At 53.9% G+C, this 10459-nt stretch overlaps 5 protein-coding genes across 5 annotated transcripts; 2 read left to right on the forward strand and 3 right to left on the reverse strand.

The window, feature by feature from the left end:
• Positions 1-447: 447 nt before the first annotated feature.
• Positions 448-2427, reverse strand: SNOG_07326 (hypothetical protein; the record flags this gene model as incomplete). The annotated part of the gene is made up of 3 exons (XM_001797613.1): positions 448-1633; positions 1689-2011; positions 2200-2427. The coding sequence occupies 3 exons, from the start codon at positions 2425-2427 to the stop codon at positions 448-450; spliced, it is 1737 nt and encodes a 578-aa protein (XP_001797665.1).
• A 565-nt stretch (positions 2428-2992) lies between these two features.
• Positions 2993-4915, reverse strand: SNOG_07327 (hypothetical protein; the record flags this gene model as incomplete). The annotated part of the gene is made up of 3 exons (XM_001797614.1): positions 2993-3019; positions 3067-4590; positions 4637-4915. 3 exons carry the CDS (start codon positions 4913-4915, stop codon positions 2993-2995), a joined length of 1830 nt encoding a protein of 609 aa, XP_001797666.1.
• Positions 4916-5296: 381 nt separating this feature from the next.
• Positions 5297-6447, forward strand: SNOG_07328 (hypothetical protein; the record flags this gene model as incomplete). Its single annotated transcript, XM_001797615.1, has 2 exons — positions 5297-5694; positions 5742-6447. The coding sequence occupies 2 exons, from the start codon at positions 5297-5299 to the stop codon at positions 6445-6447; spliced, it is 1104 nt and encodes a 367-aa protein (XP_001797667.1).
• Positions 6448-7218: 771 nt separating this feature from the next.
• On the forward strand, positions 7219-7871 carry SNOG_07329 (hypothetical protein; the record flags this gene model as incomplete). Its single annotated transcript, XM_001797616.1, has 3 exons — positions 7219-7455; positions 7506-7651; positions 7727-7871. The coding sequence occupies 3 exons, from the start codon at positions 7219-7221 to the stop codon at positions 7869-7871; spliced, it is 528 nt and encodes a 175-aa protein (XP_001797668.1).
• A 689-nt stretch (positions 7872-8560) lies between these two features.
• SNOG_07330 (hypothetical protein) lies at positions 8561-9223 on the reverse strand (the record flags this gene model as incomplete). Its single annotated transcript, XM_001797617.1, has 1 exon — positions 8561-9223. The coding sequence occupies one exon, from the start codon at positions 9221-9223 to the stop codon at positions 8561-8563; it is 663 nt and encodes a 220-aa protein (XP_001797669.1).
• Between the last annotated feature and the right edge of the window lie 1236 nt (positions 9224-10459).

The following is a 10459-nucleotide window of genomic DNA, read 5'->3' on the forward strand; positions in this document are numbered from 1 at the left end:
TGAGGCTCTGTGTCGCGGCGTGTGGGAAGATGGTGGGTGTTTGTGAGCTTGCGAAGCTAATGTAGATCGCGGCACGTTTTCACATGAGGCTCAAATGCGAACGTTGATGTGAGACGGGATGCTGGTGAAGCTCGCGCGACATGTGAATGGACCTCGGTCTTGCGAGATTCGTGGGGGTTAGCGTGGGATTCCCCCGGATTTGCTTGTGATCGCGGACCGAAGAGCATTCGTATTGTGGGGAAGACAACTTCAAGATGGACCATGTTTTAAGAGCACACTTCTAAACATCTCATAGCGCAATGTCAGAATATCAAAGGGTTTGAGAGGATTTGCCTCATCAGGGCTTATAGGGTTCAAGCTTAGCATATATCACAAACACATTAGCTTTACTCTTTCGCAAGCACAGGACCTTTCAAAATGAATATATCTCGCAACACCGTTCTTCTATTAATGCGAAAATGCCCTGATGTTCAAACTCCCATTCTCCTCCGGCCTCGGCGCCACCGGCCTATCCACAAACTCGGGATACAAATACCACGCCAAATCCCTCTCCTCGCGCTGATTCACACTCCATCCATTCCCCAACCAAGCCAATTGATTCACTCTTTCCCTACCGCCCTCCCTCTCCCCAACATACACATAGTCATAATCCTCCCACCTCGGACTACGCATCGCTTCAATACAATGCAGCGTGGACCCCGGCCACAACCCAACCACCTCGCCCGTTCCCTTATTCTTATACCAGCTCCTGCACTCGTCCGCAAACACCGTGCCCTGGAAATACGCATCAACATACGCCGTGAAATCCTCTTCACGCGCCTTTTTCACAACCATGGCAGCGATGTTTTCTTTTTGTATCTTACGCACGCACTTAATGATGTAGTCACCCACGGTTTCAATCATCTTAGTCAGCGACCCTGAGCCAATGGCCGCGTTGGGACCGAGCATGGTGAAGAGATTGGGGAAGCTGGAGATGCTATGCGAGAGGTAGGTTGTGGCGCGGTGGGCCCATTTTTCGGTTAGGGGCAGGCCGTTGAGGCCGATTAAGGGAAAGGGCGGGGGTGCAGAGGATTTGAAACCCGTTGCGCAGATGAGTGCTTCGATGGTGTGGGTTTGGCCGTCGGCGGTGTGGATTGATGTTGGGGAGATGCGGGTTATGGGGGATGTGATGAAGGAGACGTTTGGCTGGGTCAGGGATTCTAGATAGCCTGGTCCGGGCGTAAGGCGTCGACATCCAGGTGAGAAGGATGGGACTAGGGCTTCAAAGATTTCTGGCTTGCTTGCGAGTCGCTTCTTCATATGTTCATAGAACAGGTCTTTCGCACCCTTTTGGAGCTCGGTGCCCTTCATCGTCACGGCGTGGATACCATTTCCATCTTCCTCGACGGACAGCCGGAATTGCTGGTAGAATTCTGGATCGCTGAGGAGACGCTTGCGAAGCTCTTCAGGAATCGCTGAACCTTTCAACCCGTAGCTCTCGAAGATTTGCTCGCCGAATGGAGGGGATATCCAGGTTTTGCTGCGAACAAAGGTACTGATATGAGTTCCGGTGATGCGTTGTAAAGAAGGCACAATCTGTATAGAGCTGGAGCCGGAACCGATGACGCCAATGCGCTTATTCTTGAAGTCATAGCTGTGCTGTCGTTAGTCGAGGTTTCGTCAAAGATATGGCATTGTGCGCCGCGTACCCCTCATTCCATTTCGCAGAATGCATCACCTCTCCCTTGAACGACCCGAAACCCTCGATTTCTGGCCAAGAAGGAGTATTAAGGTTTCCTCGGGCACTGATCAGGACATCAGACTGATCGGTGATCGTTTCTCCAGTCGAGAGATTCTGCACTTTGACGTTCCATTTCGCCGCCTTCTCGTCCCACGAGCACTCCTTGATCTCATGCTGTAATTTGATGAACCTGTCAGCCGAAAACTTCTTCGCGACACCTTCCAGATAGGCTTGAATTTCAGCCGCCGGAGCATAAAGCGAGGACCAGTTCGGATTTGGTTCAAACGAATACTGGTAAGAGTGGGCTGGTCCTAGTTGTCAGCCGGAGAAGCAGCATACAGTGATTGTGCTACTAACAAGGAACGTCACAAGCACAACCGAGATATCTAGTGAGTGGTCAGCCCAAGTCCATCTTTTCGTCAAAGGTATGGTCATTCTGCTTTTGTGCCTTACCTGTTTTCATACCATGTCCCGCCTACCCCTGCGTTCTTCTCATATAGTACCAGCTCAACATTTCGTAGTCTTTCAGGGATCCGGATACCACAATAGATCCCTGAATAGCCTGCACCGATTACGATGACTTTGAGTCGTCGTTGATTCTCCACGGGGGCATCGCTTATCTTGAATGGTGTTTTCGCGGTACCATTTGTGATGCCATTAGCGTGGTACCCTGGCGTATCGGTGGGCAGATTAGGAATCGCAGACATTATGCAGGGGAACAACGGGTGGATGATCTATGATCCAAAAATGCAAACAACTGATTCCAATTCCTTGATGCGCTTTTCTGATCCTAATTGTACACCTGGGTATCGTATGACAAAGACTAAAAGAAGAGTTACAGAGCGAGCCTAACAGCGCGGTGGCATCGCGGTTTATAAGGCCCGTTGCAGGTGATGGCGATAGGCGTTCGACCCCTCTCTTTGGAAGGGTCGACGATGCCATAACAATTGCCGAAGCTTTGGCGTTCGGGAGGCGGAACGTCGATGACTTGTACCGGCTGTGCGCGAGACCGGGTCTACCTGCGGAAGAAGAGCAAGCATCGGGCCTATCAAGAGTGGCTGCACTCCACAACCCAACGAACGGCGGCCCCAGACCTCCACATGCGCCCCGCCTCACGTGCCTTGCAAGCTCGCGCCCGCGGAGTGTGGATCTAGTACGCCACTGCTCAATTTGCGTGTCTTGATGTTTTGCGCTTTAGGCTTTCGATTTTTTTTTGCGCCGCGCAGTGAGCTTCTCTAATGCAATGGGAACTTTGCTCCATTGAGCTACGCACTACCTAGCGATGGTGATGACAGCGATCTGCGTCTTGTTAGTTTTGAAAAAGTCTTGAAGATCGAGCTACGCACCTGATTTCCGAGAGCAATCGACAACCTGGAGCTATCAGGGTCCCACCCAAGACTAAACTCGCCATTAACACTGGGATCCCACTTATCAGCGGTCCAGTCTTTGGCGCGCCAGCAAGCTACGGGTACATCCCTCCGTTCAACGTCCCACACAGTAACTGCATCTGGCCCAGCAGCTGCTAGCAAGGAGCCATTGGGAGAAAAGGCAATTTTGAGTGCCTGCGTGTCATCGGTTGTGGGCATCCGTTTGACAGATTTGAATGGTTCGTTGGCATCCCATATGCGGACGGCGCCTGACATAGAGCAGGTCGCTAGAAGGGTGGATGGGACGGAAGATCCATTCGTGAGGGTGTTTGCCGTGGTACGCACGCGGAAATCAAGATCGGTGGGATATTGATCGGGGTAGTCATGCGTCTGTAGGTTGATCGAGTCGTTGGGGTGTAGGATGCCAAGGTAGGTTGCCTGCCCATCGACACCAAGAGCAGCTACAATTCCTGACGAGGGGTCGAACTTGACATTTTCCCATGTCACATGTGTGTCGAGAGTGCGTTGGGTGGTCAATGTGTCGCCAACCTCGTATATTTTGAAGAGCTCGATGCCACAGACGACGAATGCTGTTTCGCTTATCCACAGCGCGTCGAAAATGACCGTATCGGTGAACTCTGTCCAGGTAGGTATCGAGTCGCTGTCATTCTTCCACACTTTGATGGAGCCCTTTTCACCGTCGGTTGAGATGGATAGCAATAGCTCTTTGTCGGGATTCCAGCGCAGAGTGTTGACCAGGCCAGCAGTAGACGATATGACGTGTGAGTTTGAGCCGCCATCAATGAGCTTAATAAGCTTGTCGACCAGCATCTTTTCGCCTATTTCGTTCGAACACTCTTCGCGCGCGGACACGGTAATTTCGGCGGGCGATTGCCAGCACAAGGCCGTGATGGCGAAGTTGTCGACGGGTAAGAATACATCCCCTGTTCTGACAGGCGAACTGCTCTCATGCACGGCATCTTTGGTCACGAAATGTATCTGAAGCACTGATTTGCCAGCTGCAAGTAGGACTGGCGCACCGGGGGGTCCCCATGACGTGTGTTGAACAACCTTGGCGAGCTCTTTAGATTGGGGGATGAAGATGGTTCCTTGCGCGAGGTCGGCGACAACTTCTGTCTGGATCTCGGCGTCCTGGCCAATGCTGAGGGTCGAAATAGGGATGTCAGCAACTGTTGGCGACTCGGCTTCTGAGATTGGCGCTTCAGACTCGGCGCGAACGCTGTTTGTCGCGTGATTGACGCCATTCTGCTCAACCTCCATTGCCTCGCCGTTGGTCTCGGGCTCTGGCCGCTGCTCGATGCCATTGGGCTGCTTGGCCTTCTTGCGCTTCACGCCCTTCTTGGGCGGCGGTTCTTGCACGGCGCCGTTGGCCTCGGACGCCAGCTCGTGGGCGGGAATGCCCTTGTCGAGGGTCAGATGTGCGCCGTTGCGCGCCGAGTATGGCTGTCCATGGTTTGGACCGAATCGGTATCGCGGCTCAGTCTATACCAGTCAACGCGCGCGCCAATGAAGATGTATGTAGACGCACATTTGTCGCCTCTGCCTGCAGATCGTCAAAGCACATGCCATCCTGGAGGATCCGGATGAGCGTGTGCGGTTCCACGTTCCGCGCAAAAGGCAGAGTTTCGGGGTCGCGGATCCAGCATCGTGACAGCTGCAGGGCGGCGTTGCCGAAGCCGGCTTCCTGGAGGTATCGCCAAACTGCGCGCAGGGTTAGAGAAGCGTGGCATGGCGCATGGTGGATGCGTGTGCGGCTGTGGGGAAAGGTACCGAGATAGTTCACCACATTGCTGCTGAGCAACGACATGACATAATCAGAGAGGGCCGGTGATGCAATGCGATGTACGAAGGTGCGGGTTCGAGGATTCGGCGCGTGTCTGCACGTCGTCGGGGAGCTGGAGGTCGAAGGAGACTGTCAAGGCTGCGGCTTTGGCTCTGGCCTGGAGTCAAGAACGCCAGGATCCGGCGATCGACGGTCGAGGTGCAGAGACCCACGGCCAATCACATGACGTCTGCGCTTGGCTGCCTTCACTCCGCAAGCAGCTGAAGCTCCACCAGCTCGACGCACCGAAGCCGAGCGACTGCGATTCGCGACCAGCACAAGGCCACCCTCCCGCAGAGACATCAGCGCCGCGCACCGCGCACTTCCCCCTGGCACTCCCGCATTTTCCACGAAACCGCCTGTGCCATGGCTCGCATAAATCTCCCCCCGCTGACGCGGAGCCTGCTCGGCGGCCTGGTCGTCTTCACACTGCTCAACTTTGCGCTGAGGCCAAACGCGGACTGGGTAGAAAAGTCGGAGAAGACGCTCATAGGCGTCGGCAATGGCGTGCCCTACCTCACCATCGTGCCAGGCAGATCGGTCATATATCCCTGGGTATTCGCCCTCGCAACCGTAGTCGAGCAGAATCTCCTCGGCCTCATCACCACGGGCCTCACAATATTCTATGGCGGACGCTATCTGGAGCGCGCATGGGGCTCGCAGGAGTTCACCAAGTTCATCATGTTCGTGGCTATGATCCCGAACATTCTGAGCTTCCTCCTCTATATGCTGGGCTACCTGATCTCGGGTTCGGGCGCTGCACTGTACGTAGACATGTCTGCTAGAGAGATGAGGTACTGACACGTCACAGCCACACCACCATTTCCGGCGGCATTGCCATCCAGGCCGGCTTCCTCGTCTCCTTCAAGCAGCTCGTGCCTGAACACACCGTTGCAATCGCAAAAGGCCTTGTGCGCATGCGCGTGAAGCACTTCCCCGCCATATTCCTCCTCGCCAACACGATATCCGGCATCGTCCTGGGCACCGAAACCGCCATGTTCCTCGCATACTTTGGCTTCATGACCGCCTGGGTCTACCTCCGCTTCTTCCGCATCAGCCCATCGCTCGTCTCCTCCGCTACGGGAGACGGATCTGTGACTAGAGGAGACGCCTCAGATACCTTTGCATTCGCGCACTTCTTCCCGGAGCCCATCTATACCCCACTTGCAGCCGTCACAGATGGAGTCTTCAACGCCATTGTAGCGCTTGGAGTGTGCACGCCCTTCTCTGAGCAGGACATCGATGCGGGCAACGAGCAAGCAAGCGCTCGTGCCGAGGGAGGACTTCCGAGCATCATGAATCCGAACAGCCGTGGGGGCAGGGGAGGAGCCACACGCGCTGAGGCAGAGAGGAGGCGAGCTTTGGCACTGAAAGCGCTCGACCAGAGACTGCACGCAGCAGCAGCCCGAGGACCAGCCACTGCTGCTCCAACTGCGCCCGCCTCATCTGGCCCCTCCATACTTGGAGAAACATCCTACGAACCCGAAGCAGATGCACCTGCAAAGCAAGCATCATAACAGTAGCTGGTCCAATAGAGATAGACGTTGTCCCGACAATTAGAGCTTTTCTATTTGTTTATTTGGTTTCCTCGCGTACGCATGATACCCTCGCGTCTCTATGTACCTTACACCAACTTTCGTGTTCTGATAGACCAAGCTCCCAGCAAGGGACTATCCTAATCGGTACCATCCCGTCACATCATCAGCACCTCGCATATCGACCAAACTAGATTGATACCGCGCCGCAATCGAGTGTGACCAACAACAAACAGACCCAATTCAGAAGCGCAGGGCTCCTAGTGAAGTTGGCGATTGGACGGATTTTATCCACAGATCACAATTTAATCCATCCCGAGCAATTCAGGAGCAAGTCTCGAACTCAACGATACGACTGAGGTTGTGATGCATGTGAACAGAGCAACACAGAAGTAACGAATGTTCAGTGACGCCGGACACACGACACCTGTCAGCGCGCGAACCCTACACGCGGCAAGGTCTTGTGCTGCAGGCGGCCGTTGCGATTGTGCTACCTGCAACCCAACCATCCGCACTTTGAGCCGAACATCCCGTGTTGTTGCTACGCGCCTCACAACGCAATATACCCAGGACCAACTGGGCAATCCCTTCCATCTATGCTTGAGATAGGAGCATCGCGCAAACACCATGGGACATATAAAGAGTAAGCTTGGGGCAACAGTTCGCATGCATCAATTTTTGCACGGTCGATTACAGGCCCTGAAAATATACTACTGATATTCAATATACCTTTCCAAGTACATTTAACCTACCATGCACTTCTTCACCCTCCTCCTCTTCCTTCTCCAATTGGCCCATGCCGCCCCTTACCCAACGTACACATGTACCCAGGAAATCACCAACACATCCGCCATCGCCGTATCATCAACCCTCCTCACCATCTCAACCAGCACATCCGCCATCGCCGTCACATCAACCCTAGCCCTCTCAACACCAACACCAACACCAACACCAACATCGATAGCTAGCCTCCCAGCTCCCACTGCCGGTGTAAGTCCCTCCTCCTAACCTTCATCATCCCCTCCCACTAAGAAACTCAGGTCTACATCTGTACCCTTGCAAACTTCACTGGCGCATGCACACACCACCTCTCACCCGCCTCCTCCGCGCCCTCCGCCTGCGTCCAACTCGACGGCACAGCGTCGTCTGTCGGGCCCGATAAGGGTTTTGAGTGCACCTTCTTTACGTACGTATACCTGCTTGCTTGCTTTAGGAGGAAGTATTCTAGAGGAAGGAGGAGATGATGTTAACACGGCAATAGGAATGCATTTTGCGACCGCGTGTTGAGCGATGGGAGTGATGCGTTTAGCGTGGGGTGGCCGGGGTATAAAGATTTAAAGGTGTTGGGGAGGCAGTGGGATGATGGGGTGAGAAGTTATTATTGTTTGGGGGAGGGGGCGGCGTGAGGTGGGTAAGAGGGATGGGGGGTTGCTGGAGAAGAGTGTGCAGAGGAGATGGGGGAGGACATGTATTGTGTTTATCGTGCGACATGTCACTGATCACTTGTCTGTCAGACTTTTCGTAGCTCGTTGTACATATAATGCTAATCGTTTATTGAACTCTCCATTCAGCACGTGAGACGTTCATAATTGAATTAATTCCAGCACAGTAGTGGTCGGTCATAATACCATTGTATCATTGCATACCATCAGGCATCTAACTACTCAACCATTTTTTTCATCCGTCCTCTACGGAACGGAACCGTCTCAGTCGCATAAAGAAATCATCCCACTAAAGTAAAAGTTACAAGTACATATAAAGAAAAGAAGGCAACAGGGGAATATGGGGGAAGAAGAGAAAGGGGGGACCGCATAGCCATCAGATGCACACCACTCACTCTGGGCGCATCATCCAACTCGCAGCATATGTACACTCAAAAGCCGTGTATGTACACGCACAGAGAAACCAGAGCAGACAGGACTATTGAACCGGCGGGCACGAGTCGCGCAGATGCGCTAACTTGTTGTTGCTGAGGTGCGCTGGGCGATTTGGGCTTGTTCATCGTCTGGTTCTGTGGCGACCTGAATCCATGTATTAGCCATTTTGTTCAAACACAACACACACGAATTCCGAGCTCGACTAACCTGAGATCGACTTACGCGTAGATCCAGTACTGAGCCTGGTACTCGACGGTGACGATGTCGCCGACAGCCTTGCCCTCGCAAGACTTGGGCGCAAGGCCGCCGACGGTGTTGAGGCGGTAGATTTCCTTGACGGCGGAGGTCGAACCGTCGGCTTGGGCGGTCAGACGCAGCCACTTGACATCGCCGGTGGGGTTGGGGGCGGCGCACTCCTCCGTCTTCTTTGCGCGCGTGTTGCCGAGGCCGAGGATGTCGAAGTCGGGGGTGGTGTTGTCGACGAAGAAGTGCGCGCCGATGGACTTGGCGTCTTCTTCGATGCTGCCCAGCTGCTGGGTACTGATGGGTGGCGAGTTGACCAGGTCGCAGGAGGCGTCGAAGAGAGTGGCGACGGCGCCGATAGCAGAGGGTGGTGCGGTTAGGTTGGCGCCACAGGTGTAGTTCTGAGTGCCTTCGCCGAGAGCAACCATCATGAGCTTCATGTCGGCGGTAGGGGGCTGGAGGACGCTGTCTGGCTGCTTGAGGCCTGCGAGGTTGCATACAGGGAGTGCAGGGACTGGAGGCTCAGCGGTGCCATTCTCCGTACCAGTCTCGTTGTCGCAGCGGCGGTACAAGTGAGACGGCATGGAGAGGACTGAGGGAGCGAGTGCAAAGGCCGCAAGGATGGTGGAGGCGCGCATACTGGCTGAGTTCTGTGTGGGTAGATTTTCGGCTGAGGGTCGAGGGTTATAGTTGAGTATTAAGTTTGGCAGTCGAATATTTTTTCAAAGAGCGAAATAAATACTAGTGCTGTACACAGTACAGGTGAGAGTGAAGGTGAGTGAACGAACGAAGAGCTACCAGAGCTCAAGAAGCGAATGAAGAATGAAAGATGCAAATGCAAAAACCCAAAGGCTGAGAGTAGGAAACACTGGAAGAGCTGCTGTGGATGGGTCTGGTTGAGGTGAAGTGGGCGCCACCATATATACTTAGTCGCCGGGTGCTGAGCATGCAACCGTTCTCGCCATGCATATGGAAATAGACAGGCCTACCAACGGCGAAGGATGCATCCATGGACATCTCAAACAAGCGAGTATCGGTTTCGCAAGGTAGTACAGCCGTTTGCTCCCAAGACTGCCCACAACTGACAACAGTAGTTCCCGTGTTGAAGGATGTGACTGATAGCTTGGGTGCTGCAAGTGTGTCATCTAGAGTGTGTTCAGTGAACGGTGGTTTTTCGGTTGAAACCTTTGGGATAAACATCGCTGGTGAGACGTGCTAGCGACCGTTCTCGCAGGGTTGCACGGGCGCTATTGTCCCACATTATCCATGTTGAGGTAGGAAGATCTCCTGGTACCAATCCTATGGGATCTTGCAGGGCAGAGAGAGCAGAGAGTCATGCGACATCATCTGTCTCTTGAATCGCAACTGCAATCTTGGTGACTGCGACAGCTGACAGCTGACAGCTGACGGCGATACTTGGAGGCAGTTTATGTTACACGGTGCTGATTCGAGGTGGAGGGACCAAAGACATACACGCGCGGTATACCCAACACTACATGCTTCCAAGATTGACTCGCGCGGTAAGTGAAATTCGTTCTTGTGTGAGGCTTCCAGATGTGGAAGGACTCCAGGGTCTCGCGTATGAAACGATAAACGGCTGTACCTGCAGAAACTGATGCGCGCACTGAAACGCCATGAACGGGACCCGCGAGAATCTACGCTTGAATGTAAGCGCGATGAAACAATCGCATCAACCGCCTCAGTGAGCCTTAGGCACTATTGCGGCGCAGGCAGGACGCCGCAGGAGATGCTTTTGCGGCGTTACTGAAGGAGGCGCAACATCTCGGCTACTTGCTCGCATGCATCTCGGCAGCACCTCAAACGCGAACGTAACAGAGCTTTCATCCATCAGGACGCAGCATGCATTAGTGGAC

Source organism: Parastagonospora nodorum (genome assembly GCF_000146915.1).
Source record: "Parastagonospora nodorum SN15 chromosome Unknown scaffold_11, whole genome shotgun sequence".
Classification (NCBI taxonomy): Eukaryota; Fungi; Ascomycota; class Dothideomycetes; order Pleosporales; family Phaeosphaeriaceae; genus Parastagonospora; species Parastagonospora nodorum.